Source organism: Bos indicus, chromosome 10 (genome assembly GCF_029378745.1).
Source record: "Bos indicus isolate NIAB-ARS_2022 breed Sahiwal x Tharparkar chromosome 10, NIAB-ARS_B.indTharparkar_mat_pri_1.0, whole genome shotgun sequence".
Taxonomy (NCBI): domain Eukaryota; kingdom Metazoa; phylum Chordata; class Mammalia; order Artiodactyla; family Bovidae; genus Bos; species Bos indicus.
In genome coordinates, this window is record NC_091769.1 from 21598180 (window position 1) to 21615512 (window position 17333).

Sequence of the window (17333 nt, forward strand, 5' to 3'; positions counted from 1 at the left end):
CGCTCAGACTCACGTCCATTGAGTCAGTAATGCCATCCAGCCATCTCATCCTCTGTCGTCCCCTTCTCCTCCTGCCCCCAATCCCTCCCAGCATCAGAGTCTTTTCCAATGAGTCAATTCTTCGCATGAGGTGGCCAAAGTAATGGAGTTTCAGCTTTAGCATCATTCCTTCCAAAGAAATCCCAGGGCTGATCTCCTTCAGAACAACAGACTGGTTCCAGATAGGAGAAGGAGTATGTCAAGGCTGTATATTGTCACCCTGCTTATTTAACTTCTATGCAGAGTACGTCCAGAGTCTTTTCCACTGAGTCAACTCTTCGCATGAGGTGGCCAAAGTAATGGAGTTTCAGCTTTAGCATCATTCCTTCCAAAGAAATCCCAGGGCTGATCTTCAGAACAACAGATTGGTTCCAGATAGCAGAAGGAGTATGTCAAGGCTGTATATTGTCACCCTGCTTATTTAACTTCTATGCAGAGTACATCATGAGAAACGCTGGGCTGGAAGAAGTACAAGCTGGAATCAAGATTGCCGGGAGAAATATCAATAACCTCAGATATGCAAATGACACCACCCTTACGGCAGAAAGTGAAGAGGAACTAAAAAGCCTCTTATGAAAGTGAAAGTGGAGAGTGAAAAAGTTGGCTTAAAGCTCAACATTCAGAAAAAAAAGATCATGGCATCTGGTCCCATCACTTCATGGGAAATAGATGGGGAAACAGGGAAACCGTGTCAGACTTTATTTTTTGGGGCTCCAAAATCACTGCAGATGGTGACTGCAGCCATGAAATTAAAAGACGCTTACTCCTTGGAAAAAAAGTTATGACCAACCTAGATAGCATACTCAAAGGCAGAGACATTACTTTGCCAACAAAGGTCCATCTAGTCAAGGCTGTGGTTTTTCCAGTGGTCATGTATCGATGTGAAAGTTGGACTGTGAAGAAGGCTGAGTGCCATAGAATTGATGCTTTTGAACTGTGGTGTTGGAGAAGACTCTTGAGAGTCCCTTGGACTTCAAGGAGGTCCAACCAGTCCATTCTGAAGGAGATCAGCCCTGATCAAAACCTCAATGAAATGTCACTACATACTCTTTTGAAATGGTCGGACTTTTGAAGCTGACAATACCAAATGCTGCCAAGGATACAGAGCAACAGGAGTATGCATTCCTGGTGGGAATTCAAAATGATATAACCACTTTGGAAAACAGTTTGGTTATTTCATATACAGTCAAACTACATTCACCATATGACCCAAAATCCCATCCCTGGAAATTTACTTAAAAGAAACGAAAACTCCCCTCAAAGACCTCTATGATCCACTCAAAAACTTCTGTGTAGGTGCTTATAGCAGCTTTATTTATAATAGCCCCAAACTGGGAGCCACCCAAATGTCCATTGCCTATTGAATAGAAAACTAATACATTCATATAGTGGAATGTTCCTCGACAATAGAAAGGGAGTATTAATGTATACAGCAACATGAATGGATCTCAGAACCACCATTTTAAGTGAAATAAGCCAGACACAAAAGGCTGCATATTGTATGATTCCATTTATGTGACATTCTGGAAAAGGCAAAACTTTTGGGACAGAAGTTAAATTGGTGACTTCCAGAGGTAAGGGAAAGGGGCTGACCTCAAAGGAGCACAATATAAAAAAGGACTTTTCGGGGTGTTGGAAATGTTCTATACAGAGGATGTTGAAGTGACTAAACAACTGAATACATTTGTCAAATCTCATCAAACTGTACACTTACAAAAATGAACTTTACTAAATGTAAATTAGAACTTGAAAAAGCTGAGTAACAAAAGATTCCCTTAAACCTTGTTACCCTAAAATCAGGTTCAGGAAGACGACATCCAGGATTCTACCAGCTGCTTAGGGCTCCTCTTGAGCACACAATATCTTGAGCCCACATTCATGCCCTGATGAGAGGCTGATTTTTCCCCAAAGTCAGTGCCCACACTTCCATTCTTACTTCTGACTTCTAAGCCTGAGCAGGGCATGTTCTGAGCAAGCAATCCGCATTTGGAACCCCACCTACTAACCCCTCCAAAGTTTCAGATGCTGGTGATGAGCCTGCGGCATTTTTGGCTCGCCTGTTACAGTCTCATCATCAGGACCGAGGAGTGTTGCTGCTTCTGTCCAGAGGGATCCAGTAGTCTCCTTATGGCCCTGAGGATGTGTTTGGGGGTCTGTCATTGCAGTGCTCCTCACATGGATCAACTGCTCCAGTGTGCGGTGGGCCACCCGGGTTCAAGACGTCTTCACAGCTGGCAAGCTCCTGGCCCTGGGCCTGATCATCATCATGGGAGTTGTACAGATCTGCAAAGGTGGGTATCATCAGAACACGCCAACCCTTGCGTGTATACACACCCTCGCACTGTCTGTGGATGTGTGCACAGCCTGAGATGTCCCAATTCTATCCTTTTCTTACGTATTATTACTATTTATTCATTTGGCTGTGCCAGGTCTTAGTTGTGGCATGCGGGATTTAGTTTTCCCAGAGCAGGGATTGAACTGGGCCCCACTGCATTGGGAGCCTTAACTCCCAGTGCAACTAGGGGAGTCCTTGAATGACTTTTCGTATTCGCTTGCTTGACAAAGGGGACAAGAAACCAATTTCCCCAGGATGGTTGGGAGCTGAGCACCCCCTGGGGTGCCAAATTCTCTCCTCCCTTGCTGACCTCATGGTTCCAGCACAGGTAAATGAAGATTCCATATTTCTAAACATTGCTGTTTGTCCCAGCTCCAGGAAAGCTCTTTGTATCTTATATTTTATCTTGTCTGTATCTTAAATGGGAGACAGAGGAGATTTTTACACATTTCAGAAATTACTCAGCTCCACAAGAGAGAGCTCTACATTCCTGGGGCCCCTGCCAACATTCCCCATTGGATTGGCCCTTTCCAAGCCTGAGTCTGTTTGGTTTCCATGGTTCCCATGGCAGCACCAGACTTTGCCTAGTGTCACTACCTCCTAGAGAAAGTCAGATGACAAACAGGGGGACCTCCCACCCGCCCACAGGCCCTGGAGGTGGTACGGTGTGTCTGGATTTTGATTCCAGGAAACAGAGTTAAGGTTCAGCTCTATAATGGGCCTAATAATTTTCATCCTTTGGATTCATTTCTTGAGCAGGTGGTATTATTTTCAAGAGTTGAGACTTAAAGAAATCGCTGGGCTGTCTTTTCAAAGATATGAGGCTCTCCTAATCTGGTCTCAAAGCCTTCTCCCGATCACTCTCATCTCATTATTTCCTGTCTAAATGCTCGATTATGGGTGAAGATATAACATATGGTCAGCTACTCTGTATCTCATTACAGTCTTAGCAGCCTTTCCTGAGGACCCCATGTGTACAGGATACTGTGCTGAGGGCTGAGAAGGCAATTGGAAAGCTGTCCACTGAAGTTTCCCCATCTTCAGGAGATGTATTCCATGAAAAGATAGAGCAAACACACACCCTAGGAAGAGACAGGAGGATATTGACAAAGAAAGCACAGCAAGCTTGAGCTAATGGCATCACAGAAGCTTATGTTTGAGCGTCTGTTGTTCTTGCTGCTTTCTCCATGAAAATGTACAAACTTGAATATGAGGGAGGGTGGTCAGAAGACTGCCAGTGACTCCACTCCTGCATCTCTGAGTCCTAGTGAGCCAGCTCCATTTACCCTGCCCTGCCCAGTAACCTCTCCCAGTCTTTCCTTCCAAGGAACTCTGCCTTTTGAAAAAGGAACATTCAGAGCTGTGCTTTGGACCTGAGCCCCCACTTGAACTCATCATTATCATGTTCTGGGGGGTCCTGAACTTCTTGGCCCATTTTGGCCCCACTTCACCAATATGTGTGGTTCACTGGAGACCAGGGACCTGGGGCTGCCGGGCTCTGACATGTGTCTCTCTGAGCAGCCTCTTGTCTGTGTGTCCACAGGACAGTACTTCTGGCTGGAGCCAAAGAATGCATTTGATAATTTCCAGGAACCCAACATCGGCCTCATCGCACTGGCTTTCCTTCAAGGCTCCTTTGCCTATGGAGGCTGGAACTTTCTAAATTACGTGACTGAGGAGCTTGTCGATCCCCACAAGTGAGTTACAACAGCTCTCCCCCTCCCCCTTCAATATCCAAGGCACCTGCCACTGGAAAGAGGGAGCCAGGTGCCCACTGCCCACTTCTCCCGATAGCCCCCTTCTGACCATGACCTGGAGAAATGGTTCATTTTGAACCATTCAAAATGGTTCAGCCTGAAGAAATGGTTCATTTTCCAGGAACTTAGACCATTTGTCACTCACCCTGCAGGAGAAAAACAATCCAGTGACTACCCTGGAGCAGATTACAAGCTGAAAGTGGTACTGAGATAACTCCACTGCCTTAGAGAATGAAAAGTGCCCTGAGAGAATTCCAGGCATCTTACTCACCTGTCTTGCAACAGACAGGTCTTTGTCTTGAGATGTAGGAATTATGAGGGGTTGGGGGAGCGCATTGTGGAGACTCTGGTCAGGAAGAGATAAACAGGTGTGGAGTGTACTTCTAGCCTAAGCTGTCTTATTTCCTTTCAACTGTCCTGCCCGTATGGAGACAAAATCCACCCCCCAAGTAGAGGGAACATCACAGAAGGCTGCAAGGTCAGCTTCCTGCAGAGAGACAGAAGGCACTCCCCAGACCCCCTGACTAGGCAGGTGGTCCCAGGTGCCAGACCTGCCCCCTCTCACCTCCTCTCCCTCTACAGGAACCTTCCCAGAGCCATCTTCATCTCCATCCCACTGGTCACATTTGTGTATGTCTTTGCCAATGTGGCTTACGTCACTGCAATGTCCCCCCAGGAGCTGCTGGCATCAAATGCAGTCGCTGTGGTAAGAAATTAAACCTGAGGAGGGATAAATTAGGAATAGGGCCTAACAGAGATGCACTACTATATATAAAATAGATAAAGAATAAGGACCTACTGTATAGCACAGGGAAATATATTCAATATCATGTACTAACCTATAATGGAAAAGAATCTGAAAAGGAAGATATATATATATATAAATATATCACTGGGTTGCTTTGCCTGAAACAGTAAGTCAACTATAGTTCAACTTAAAAAAAGGATAGAAATCAAACTTACATGCCCTCAAAACTAAGACCACATTGTAAATCAACTATACTCCAATAAATATTTAAAAGCAAAAACTCTCATACGCCCTCAAACCAGGAACAGTGACATAGCCTCACTGGTTTAGTCCCACTCACTTTCCCCCGATCCATGACTTTGTGGGTTTGGAAGTCTTCTCAAGTCCTCAGGGCAGAAGCCACACCTTCAGGTGTCCAGGAGCAATCAAAATATTTACTATCTGACCCTTGACAGAAAAGTTTGCCAACTCCTGATCTGTGGTGGTAGTTTAGTCACCAGGTCCTGTCTGACACTTTCAGTCCTATGGACAGCAGCCCACCAGGCTCCTCTGTCCACGGGACTTCCTAGATAAGAATACAGGAGTGGGTTGCCATTTCCTTCTCTAGGGGATCTTCTCAACCCAGGGATTGAACCAGCATCTCCTGAGTCTCCTTCTTGGCAAGCCGACTCTTTACCACTGAGCCACCTGAGAAGAGCTAACTCCTGACCGAGGGCACTTTAAACTGTATATGTGATGATTGTATAAAGGAGATGGGTTCCTCCTCAGAAAGTCACTGTCTTGCACAAGACATGCCATTTCCCTCTGCCTCTATGACCACGCCTGGACAACCTGACTCCTTCCCGCATCAGGGAAAAGCGTGTGCAGTTTGTGTTCTTTGGGGAAAGAGATCTTGCAGGTCCAAGGCCTTCTGGTCCTTGTTACCTGGGAAAGACCTGGGAACCACGTAGTTCCCTCATGCGGCTTCAGCCGGACCACAGCCCCACCCCGCCACTGTTACCACACGTCTCATCTCTGAAGACCATCAAGAAAGAGGCCCTGCACTGTCCGTTCACAGACATCAACCCTCCCCAGCAAGACAGCTCTTCTGAACAACCCCTCCCCCAAATGTGCTATGGGTTATGCATAAAGACAAGTGCTGTAACTCAAGTATGTCCCTGGCTCAGAGAATGTGGAAAAAGCTGCTCCCCAACATTTTATATCCTTTCAATACACGAAGACTAGTGTATAGCTTCACCACCTTTTCTTTAGCCTACGTAGTGGTTTTTTCTTATCATACCAACCACCCCCCCAATATCTTCTGTTTCTATGAATCAAGATTTATTTCTGTTTTACAGATGGAAAAGCTGAGGCTCAAAAATTAAGAACTTTGCTCAAGATCTCATAGCTCCTAAATGCTAGGCTATGATTTGAACCCCAGCCCGCCTGACTCATTAGTGTATCTTATACGCGAGGCCTGGAATCACACTGCTGGCTTCCGGTCCTCACCCTCCACTTTCTTTGTGTGATCTTAGGCAAACTACTTAATTGCTTTGTGCCTCAGTTTCCTTATCCATACAGCAAGGATAACAAATGTTTATTATTATTATCACCACCACACACAGCCTTGTTCATTATTCAGTCCCAAACATTACTGACTCCCCACTGTGTAGTCATCACCAAGGGACCTGGGGGTGCACGAGCGGCCAGGACATGGACTCCATTGTCCCTCCTTCCCTGGACTTTAACCCGAGACTCAGCAGGGGTGGGTTTGGGAGGGAGCCTTCTCAGCAGTGACATGCATGTGGAAGGCTGTGAGCTCGCTTTCTCTACTCACCCTCTTGTTTTCCCTCTCAGACTTTTGGAGAGAAACTCTTGGGGGTCATGGCCTGGATCATGCCCATTTCTGTCGCCCTGTCTACATTTGGAGGAGTCAATGGGTCCCTCTTCACCTCCTCCCGGTGAGTGCCATCCAGGCCCTTCCAGGGCCAGGGACCCCTCTGCTGTGCATATTGCTCTGTATATGTGGGGGGGCTTGTCTCCATCAACGGGGCTTTGTGTGGGCGCCTGGCGGAGGAGCCTGTGCTGCTCATGTGGTGACGCACGACGTGTGTGGCTTTACATGTGGTGGCAAGAAGCACCAGCCTTCCCACCTCATGTCCAGAGGAGCAGAGGGCTGAGGAGGCCCGAGCCGTGTGCTTGGCAGCAGGACAGCATCTTGCCTGCAGCCTCGGAGTCCCTTTTCCACTTGCCTAGAAACAGGCCATGCTGGCTGGAAAGGAACCCCACTCTGAAAGAGACCAGGAGGGACCCATGCCCGGGGCCTCTGGGCTGACCTCCCGTGAAAGTCCTGGGTCCAGACTGCAGGTGGAACCGGTTCATCTCTGAGTGCCCTGAGGGTGCAGGCTCCTCCCTGTTGAACAGACAAGCAGTTGTGGAAGGCCCTTGTGTGGCCACCATGAGACTCGGGTAGGGGTGTGAAGTGAGAACTGGGGAAGAACGAAAGGGAAACATTTGTCCAAAGCCATATCTCACCCCAAACTCTCAGGGAAGCCCAAGGTGTGAGTGGACCCAGGAGTCCCCAGCCCCCACCTCCGCACACCCGGACATCTGGCCCGCTCTTTGATGTCCCATCTCTTGTCTCCAGAATGGGCGGTTGAGCCCAGCAGATAATGGATGATTTCCATTGCTGTGGCTCAGAGGGTTCCTCCCAGGGTTCTTAGGAAGCCCCCCTCCCCCAAGGACACAGTCCTACTCACAAGCTGTGAGCCCCTGAGTTCAACTGCTTCCCAAGCCACCAGTCATATCAGGGAGGAGTTCCCATGAAATGACAAACGAGTGTCATGTTTTCAGGACAGGGAAGGGAAGAGGGCAGGGCAGGGAAGAGGGAGTGTGGGCGTTCCCTTCACCCCAGGACCCTCCGGCACTCACCCACGGCAACCTCGTATGCGTGTTACACAGGAGCAGTGGCCGCCTGGAGGCCCCAGCCAAGGGCGAGCGGTGGAAGATCAGTGACCCCTGAGGCTCTCTGGGATCTTTTGGAGGAGAGTGACTGGCTCCAGTCGCTTTAGAGTGGGGTTTGTCCCTCGGGCAGGCTGAGCAGCAGTCTGCGTGCATGTAGTCCGGCTGTGTGTGCATGCGGAGGCGGGGGCCCGGTGCGCTCAGCCTTGGAGTCAGAGGCACAGCTCACCCAGCAGGCCTTCTCAACTCATCCTTCCAGTTCCTTCCTCCCTTCGCTCCTCTCTCTTACTCCTTTGTGTTTGGGGGAAGGGAGAGGATGATTCTTCCTGAGGAGTAGGCGTGTGTATGCGTGTGTCACGCTTAATGTCCTGTCTGCTCCGTGGTTGGCTCGCCGGGCAACGATTGTCTCTCGTGAACTTGACTTGCCAGTGCTGTTGGATCTGTCAACTGCCTTGGTCCTGGCTGCATGTGGAGGAGAGAGATGAACATGGGACCCTGGTTATGTGCATGGTCAGGGCCACAGAGCACCTGGGGCCCCCTAGGTGCATGAGGCTGCCCTGCAGAGGCGATGCCGTGCAGCTGCATGAAACTATGAAATGGGCGAGGTTGCTGATGGTGGCAACGATGGTGTGCATATGGGTACTTGGGGCCATAATCAACCCTCACACTCCTCAGGAGCTGCTGCTGATAGCCCCACTCTCCCCCATACCCAAATGACAAAGTGACAGTTCTCTCCAGACCACCCAGCGTACTGACTCTCTGCCATTCTGTCTCCCCCATCACATCCCCTTCCTCTCACCCCTTAGCTGATCCTTTCCCTCCAAAATCATAGAAAAAAGAAAAAGTGGTCTAATTTCTACTAATATGTAAATGACTCCTAACAGCTTACAGTATTCTTTTTTCTTGGGAGAGGAAAGAGGAAGAAGGGCTGCTCTTTATGTTAAAATTTCTCTCTCTCTCTCTTTTTTTTATCCTGGCTACACTGGGTCTTGCTGCATCAAACAGGCTTCTCTAGTTGTGTGTGGGCTTCGTTGCCGCACAGCATGTGGGCTCTTGGTTCCCCAACCAGGGATCAAACCTGTGTTCCCTGCATTGGAAGGCAGATTCTTAACCACTGGACCACCAAGGAATTCCCTAAAATCTCTCTTTTTAAAAATAATTTGTAAACATCAATATCCAAGTCATGATACTTTAGTATAGTTTTGCAGTATATTACCAATGGGAGAGTTTTGGGTGAAGTCTATGTAAGGTCACATTATTTCCTCCAACTGCATGTGAGTCTACAAGTATCTCAGACAGAAAAATTATCATTATTTTAAACTTAAAAAATATGTTTGGGGGAATTTCCTGGAAGTTAAATGGTTAGGACTCCATGCTTTCATTGCCAAGGGCCCAAGGTTCAATCTCGGTCAAGGAACTAAGAGCCTATAAGCTATGGCACAGTGCAGGAAAAAAAAAGTTTGAGTTTCTTGTCTATTTTTTTTCAATCTTTTTTCTCTTACAATATCTTTGTATGTACTCCTTTTACTAACTGTATACATTTCTTTAGGATGGTTTTTGGGGATTAGAATAAGTAGTTTAAGGATATAAATTTTCAGGTACATACCACAAAATACCCAGATCATAAATGTTCAGATTGATGAATTTTAACGATTGTAGACAACCATGTAACTACCACCCAAAACACGATGATATAGAACATTTCCACATATCCCCCCCGCCAAGTTCTCATGTGTCCCTTCCTCATCCACATCCATTCCCTACCCACCACAAGAGCAACTACTTCTTTACCAGGATATATATTTTCATGTACAGTTTATTCCTCATGCCCCAAAGAACCTATATTCTCTGAGGGGGGAGGTACATTTTTTAAGGGATTAAGGCATTAAGCAAAGGAGAGAAAGGCTACTCCTACTGCTCTCCAAGCTTTGTGAGAGACAGAGTAACAGCACGTCATCAGGAACCCCAGACCACACACAAGGCCTCCACATGCCTGAATCCATCCACGTATCCACTGACTGCCTCTGGTTTGCCTGCACCTGCATTTGTGAACGTGGGTCCTTTGACTAGTGGGCTGGAAGGTGTGCACGAGGAGTACTTGGCTGGAGTGGAGATGCTCCCTTGTGGGCAGAGGTGGACACGGATGAGGGAGCTGGGCTAGGGAGGGAGGCTTGGCTGGTCCATGGGGCATCCCAGGCTGACCTGCTTTTCTCTCTGCCAGGCTGTTCTTTGCCGGAGCCAGGGAGGGCCACCTTCCCAGCGTGTTGGCCATGATCCACGTGAAGCGCTGCACCCCCATCCCAGCCTTGCTCTTCACAGTAAGGGTCCCTCCTTCTGCCAGCCCTACACATACCCTCCCTCTTTGTGCTATTTTGAACTGGGAGTTCATACTTCCCACACGTGCCACTGTTACCCTTGTGCTCCTAGGTTTCTTGGGGCCTCTGATAATCTAGCAAATGGTATACATGGGCCTGATTAATATCAAGAGATATAGCAAGGAAGAAGCCTAAGTCCTGAAATGCCTTAAGTCTCCCAGGCCGGCTCATTTCATTCTTCCATCGTTTTGAGTCAGACTGAAGTAGCTGCTTCCAGATTATACAAGCTCACAAAGAAGCTTTTTTCCTTGGCTCTTCCTGCCTCTGTTACCTGCAGGGTTGCAGCTTTGGGCCTCTGCTCCTGGCTGATCACAGCACACTCCCACCCTTCCCCATCAACCCTCTTGCCCGAGGAGGCTCTGCCAGTCCTGGGGAAACACCATTGAAATAAATCTGGTGTTCACCAAATCTGGTGTCACACCAAATAAGAAAAATCAGAAGGGAAGACTGGTAAACTGAAAGTGGAAAAAAGGAAACAAGGGGGTTGTCTGGTAAATGGAGGCAGAATTACACAAGAGTAGAATCATTTATATAGGGCATACAGAAAGAGAAAGACTTATCCCCAGTGAGTCTTTGGTTTTTTGTTTTTCCTTCTGGATCCCAACTAAAATATCAAAAATGGCTTTGGTCTAACAGAGAAGCAGTTAGACCAGAGAACAGAGCTCTCAAGAGTCAAGGGCATTCACTGTACATTAGAAGAAATTTCAGAACGTTCCGATACAGGAAGAGGGTCATCTTGATTGGTCAGTAGTGAAAGGCAGCTGGAGAAGGCTCAGTGCTCCCAGTGAGCCACAAGCTTTTTTCCAGTTTGCGCCATTGGTGCAGGCTTATGATGGCAACCCACTCCAGTATTCTTGCCTGGAAAATTCCACGGACAGAGGAACCTGGTAGGCTACAGTCCATGGAGTCGCAGAGTCGGACACGACTGAGCGACTTCACTTTCTTTCTTTTCTTTATGACTACAAGGCAACTACAGTAAGAATCTGGCTTTTTCATCCCTTAAATTCTTCTTATTTTCACCATCAGATCTTACAGGAGAACTGAGCCTTCTATTGGCCTTAACAACTTAGCAGAGGGAAAGAATATGCTTCTGAGAGATCCACTGAGATGATTTTGAAGTTGGGAAGTGAACTCTGTCAAGAAAACTTCAGAAGGATGTTATGAGGATTACATGAGTTAATATTTGTAAAATGCTAAAAATAGAGCCTGACACTTAGGAAGTGCTATATAACTGTTTATGACATTAAAAAAAAAAAAAAGGAAAGAAGAAAAATAAATTAGATGACTCAACCAGGGAAAGAGGATGAGGGCAAGAATAAAGCTTAATCTACAGTTAACAGTCTTCCCTAAGGGATAAAAGACAAAATTAGCTTGAGCTTCAACTAGGGAAGAAATATAAATGAGACCAGAGGGGCATAGAGCTGGGTGCCACCAGCATTGCCTGTCCAGGTGTGTACAGCCAGCATCTGTTCTGAGTGGTTAGTGTCCATGTTGTACCCATGGTTAAATGTTTTGATTATCACTCCTGCAGTAAGAAGGAACTTCCTGGTGATGAAGCTGTTAGCAATGACCTGGGTTTCTAGGAGAAGCTATAAAGTCTCCATTTTGAGAGATCCACTGTGGAATGGCATTGTCTGCCTAGAGGCAGGCGAGCAGCCTGCCACCAGTAAACAGCTTATCCGGTCTCCCAGGGCCTTTCTGATCACTGAGCTTCTTCCATGCCCCCCAGTGCATCTCCACCCTGCTGATGCTTGTCACCGGCGACATATACACGCTCATCAACTACGTGGGCTTCATCAACTACCTCTTCTATGGCGTCACGGTTGCCGGACAGATAGTTCTTCGCTGGAAGAAGCCGGACATCAACCGCCCCATTAAGGTGCTAGAACCTTCCTGTGGGGCCCCCTCCCCCTCCTCCGCTGCTTCTAGCTGAGCTCAGATTTTTTAAAATCACCTTGTTCTCACTGTTGACCAAGCCTCATCATCTCCACGATGGTGGGAGACCCTTTGGGAAGCAAAGGCCATGTGTGAAGGGGGCAGCCATTTCCATTCTCCATGGGACCAGAGCAAACTGCAGCTGGAGGAATAGGTTCCATGACCTGATAACTTCCATCATGTCATTATTTCCATCATGTCATTTCTTTGTTTCCTGTGGCTCTAAGGCTTTAAGAAGTCAGCTGACTTTTCCTGGACCTTCTAATCTGACTAGTCTCCTCCTTGTCCCTCCACGTAAACTGGCTTTACTCATTCAGTCTCTCCATCTCATCCCAGAATGAATTTCCTTCTCCCATCTGCCTCTCCAAATTTTAACCATTTTCCATACTCAAGAACCTTTCTTGAAGTTTCCCAGTCCACTTCAGCACTCCATGATCCTCCCTTTTTAAACTACTATAGCCTTGCACATAGTAGGATGCCTGGTAAATCTCTTGATTGTACAAGAAATAATTTTGTGATAGGAATAAATGGGATTGCTCAGAACAACGTATGCTAGAGTGCTACAGGTTCTCCTGCAAATTTGAAAAAGAGGATATATCCCTGAGCTATTTGAACAATCCTATTCTGGAAATGAGCTTCCCTGGTGGCTCAGGTGGTAAAAAATCTGCCCACAATGCGGGAGATCTGGGTTCAATCCCTGGGTCAAGAGGATTCCTTGGAGGAGTGCACATCAACGCACTCCAGTATTCTTGCCTGGAGAATCCCATGGACCGAGGAGCCTGGCGGGCTACATTAGTCCATGGGGTCACAAACAGTCAGACACAACTGAGCAACTAACACACGTTCTGGAGACACAGGGAGACTAGATGCTCTTCACATCTCTGTTTTCCATTGCCACTCTCCTGCCACGCTTAGAAAGTGTGCTAGAGGGAAGAGGAAGCAGAATAACGCCATCTCCCTACCACTTTCTTACCCTCCAAGAGGAGAGGACAAGAGGAGAAAGGCAGTGAGTCTAGAACCTTGAAGAAGACTATGGGGGACTTCCCACCTGTGGTCAACAAGAGGATGTTGGGCCTGTAGAGTCTGCTCCTTCTTGAAGTAAACAAGGCCCTGGGCTGCCTCATACCACACTAGCTTTCCTGATTTCTTGGGTCTTAGGTTTATCCTCTCAAATGGCTTAAAAGAAATTGGAGCTGACTCTGGTGAGAGGAGGGACACTTTCCTTACCCTGCCAGCTGGGAGAGAGTAGGGGTCTGGTTGACAGGAAGTTTCCTTCTTGACTCCATTCATTTCTTCTGCTCTCCTTCACCTTCGGCCCTCAGCAGACGTATAGCAATATACCAGCAAGCTCGTCAACCCCCACGGGCTTCTGTGACTGCCGCAGGCATGCAGCTGCATGATGAAGCCTTGTTTGATCCCTCCTGGGACGACAATGAGGATTGTCCCCTCCCTAGGCCCCCACACTGCTCTTACTGTCCCACTGCCCATGTTCACCAACATCCCTCGACATAGCACTTGCCCTGTCAAGGCTCGGGGTGGGGGAGCCACAGAGCTGAGTGAAGCCCAGCTTTGCCCTGCAAATGCTTCCCTTTGGGAAGAAGAGGGAAGATGTTCTGATCTTGGGGGCCACATGGGCCACACAGGTGACAGCGACTCTGATCCACAGGTCAACCTGCTGTTCCCCATCATCTACTTGCTGTTCTGGGCTTTCCTGCTGGTCTTCAGCCTGTGGTCAGAGCCCGTGGTGTGTGGCATCGGCCTGGCCATCATGGTGACAGGGGTGCCAGTCTACTTCCTGGGTATTTACTGGCAGCACAAGCCCAGGTGTTTCAATAAGTTCATTGGTGAGTTGCTGAACATTATGGGCAGCCAGAGGGCCCCTGGTCTGGAGTAGAGTGGTCACTGGTCTGGCTAGAGAGCCCCACCAGGATCAGGAGGCTGTCTACAGAGCACTGGAGAAAGGGTTGCCACAGGAAAGGTCTCTGCTCAAAGACCTCTGAGGAGAGGAGAACTCTGGGGATTTCCATGCAGACCTTAGGCCTGCCAGAGTGGCCATCCTGGAGAAGCTGCCATGGGCTGGGTGGAGACCCCAGAATTGGCGGTCAGTGGGCCTGGGGCCTTGATGAGGAGGAGCAGCCAGCAAACAGGTGTCCCAGAAATGGAGGAGGCAGTCAAGGCAGCCATCTCCTAGAGAGAGAGTCTTCTAGAGGAGCCTAGCTGAGGCCAGATGCTGAGGCAGGAGAGTGGGAAGGGCCTTGGCCTGGTTGGTTGGCTTGGTGGGATGCTCAGCACTGACTTGGCTTCTGTGTGGCCTCCTCCTACAGAGTTGCTGACCCTGGTGAGTCAGAAGATATGTGTAGTTGTGTACCCCAAGGGGGCCGAGGACCTGAAGATGGAAGATAGGAACCAGGACATGGAGCAGCAGCAGCCCATCTGCCAGCCCCCTGCCTCCAAGGACAAGGACGCGGTGGGGCCCTGAGGACCACCCTCCCCTCTCAGCTGCCTCCTCCCTCCTCTCCCTTTCTGCCCTCTGCCCAGGTCCCCCAAACACACACACACACTCGCTCACAAAGTCACACACACCTCTGCCTCTGTCAAGCAGGCACAAGACCTGGGTATGGGTGTGAGAAACTATAAACAAGATACTGACATTTGTGCCCAAAGATCTAGCCTCCTCTCACCCCAAGGCCTGTGTCTAAAGCCACCTCTCCCTCCCTGGACTGCCCCCCTCCCCTGAGCTGCCCAAGTTCCAGCTGTTAGAGGAGTGCCCTCCACAGCCCTCTCTCCGGGGTCCACACCCTCAGTCGCTTCCTCAGGAACCTGAGTTCAGTACTGCCTTCCCTCCCCATTCCTGAGCTCAAGGGAGGCCTCAGCTCCAAGAGAAGTGGCAGCAACTGTGAGTCACCTGGGAGGGACAGACTCAACCAAATCTGTCATCATGAAAGGTCAGCTGGAGAGACCCAAGGCCCCCTCCCTTTACCAGGGACCCAAGAAATCAGAGGTGATGCTTCCCTCTGCCCCACGGCTCCTGGCCACCACCCTGGCCTGGCCCCCTGTGCAAAGTGAGGCTCCTTGGGACAGCACGTCCCCACTGAGCTGAGGACCAATGGGCTGGAGAACTGCCTTCTCCCCCTCCCCCAGCCAGGCCTGTGGAACAGATTGGGAAAGGCTCAGATTGCAGAAACCCAGCCCTGCCTCTGCCCCTGTATCCTCCCCCCAACTCGGTGCCAAAGCTTCCTGAAGCCAGAAACTTGCTTATTATCAATGTAGTGGACATTTCTCTCCTAATCACAAAGCAGCTCCACTCCTCTTCCTTCCCACTTCATGGGAAGGAGCCCACCACCCTGTGACCCCCTGCGGCAATGCCCCCACACAGCCCCAGGCAGCCAGCAATGCCAGCACCCCCATCCTGCCCTTTTCCTCTTCTCTGGACCTTAGCTTCAGGACCGATGGTGTGAAGGCTCCCCAAGCCCTTCATGCCTGAAAGTTGAAGCCAAATTAGCCTTAAGTCACCTCCCATCCAAGAACTGGAACCTAAAAATACCCCCTGCTTCTAGCCCTCCAGTCAGACCTGGTATGACAAGCCTTTCCAGCCGGAGGGCTTTTCCCATCTCCCCAGAGGTGCCTAGCCCATCATGTAGAAAACTGGGGAGAAAGTGTATTCTGAAGGCCAATTCCTCCCCTACCTCAGATCATCCGTCCCTCCTCCTGCTCCCATCAAGATCCTGTCTGGACAGCCTCCAGGTCAGGATGAGAGGGCCATGGCAAAAGGTCACTGTGGAGGGCTCATAAAAGCCCTTTCTCTGTGGTTTGCGGACTTGGAGCTATCCTGTCCTGTAGGCAGGGCTGCCATTCCCTGTGCTCCAGAGAAGGTATTGTTTGTTGTTTGCCCAGCCAGGGCCCTTGGAGCCTCCCCACCTCATCTGTTGTGCTAAGGACTGGGATTCTTTTATCCCAGGCAGAAGTCCCCCTCCCCCCAACTCCTCATACTGTTTGCTGCAACTGGAATACCTGGGGAGCCCTTCTGGCCTACTTGGCCTCTGGCTCCTCACCCGGCCTGCCTGAGCCTGCATCAGTGAAATGCGGGTTTGCTCCAAGTTGTGGTCCCTTCTGAGTGGACTCCAGGTGGACTGTGGCTGGCCCCTGGAGGGTCAGGGGACCATCCTCTTGTTCCCTCTTGTCATTCCTCCAACCTCCTCCAATTATTGTTGTTGTTGTTTTTGTAAAGTGGATGCCTTACTTTTTGGATAAATATTTTTGAAGCTGGTATTTCTATTTCTTTGGGATTTTTAAGTTTTTTGGGTTTTTTCTCCCCTTCAGGGAGGGTTTTGGTTATACCTGGATAATAGTCTTCTGTCTTTGAGTTTGTTTAGGTTTTAGAATTTTGTTTTGTGAGGTTTTTTTGTTTTCTTTTTTGTTGATGTAATAAAATTTTAAATGGAAATGAAGTTGGTGGTGTTGTTAATTCAATGACCTTCCAAGACAGAGTGGCCAGGCACTTCCTGTCTCTGTCAGGAGGGAGGTCTTTGTTTACCAGGTTCCTCCCAGGATGGCATTCCTGAAGGCCCTTGCATTCCATAGCTTTGAGGTGTCCTGGGGCACAGTGCTGGCACATTCAAACAGCTCCCTCTCATTTTGAAACAAAAACTCCTTACTTCCATGAAGTCTGAGTATTATTGTTCATACTGATGTATTGTGCTGTTCATGTGTGCCAGGTCACTTCAATTGTCTCTGACTCTTTGCAACCCCGTGAACTATAGCCTTCGAGGCTCCTCTGTCCATGGGATCCTCCAGGCAAGACTACTGCAGTGGGTTGCCATGCCTTCCTCCAGGGGATCTTCCTGACCCAGAGATGGAAACCACGTCTGTTACATCTCCTGCACTGGCAGGCAGGTTCTTTACCACTAGCGCCACCTGGGAAGCCCGTATTGTGCTGAGAGCTAGCAAACTATCTGGGAAGAAGAACCTCATCTTTACCCAGGGTGGAAACCTGGGCGAGGGACAGACAGCGCCAAGCTGAATGGAGGGAGGTGGAGGCAGGGGTGGTCCCCCAAGGCCCCGTCAGCCAAAGGCATCAGAAAGGAACAGGCTGAGCCTGTGGAGAAACATCCCCCAGTGGAAGGGGCTTAGGAAAGCACCCAGCTGGATGCCAGAGGTCTGATGTGAGGGACTGGGAGGTGAGGTGGGGTCCACTCAGCCACCCA

General features: G+C 49.1%; 1 protein-coding gene across 1 annotated transcript in view; it reads left to right on the plus strand.

The window, feature by feature from the left end:
• The window catches only part of SLC7A8 (solute carrier family 7 member 8), a 52898-nt gene extending 36325 nt beyond the window's left edge, over positions 1–16573 (plus strand). The window contains exons 5-12 of the mRNA XM_019968339.2: positions 2205–2330; positions 3918–4071; positions 4714–4837; positions 6716–6819; positions 10041–10137; positions 11924–12073; positions 13796–13973; positions 14454–16573. Coding sequence (XP_019823898.2) covers positions 2205–2330; positions 3918–4071; positions 4714–4837; positions 6716–6819; positions 10041–10137; positions 11924–12073; positions 13796–13973; positions 14454–14608 — 1088 coding nt within the window. The 3' untranslated portion in view covers positions 14609–16573. The remainder of the gene's footprint in view (positions 1–2204; positions 2331–3917; positions 4072–4713; positions 4838–6715; positions 6820–10040; positions 10138–11923; positions 12074–13795; positions 13974–14453) is intronic.
• The last annotated feature ends 760 nt before the right edge of the window (positions 16574–17333 follow it).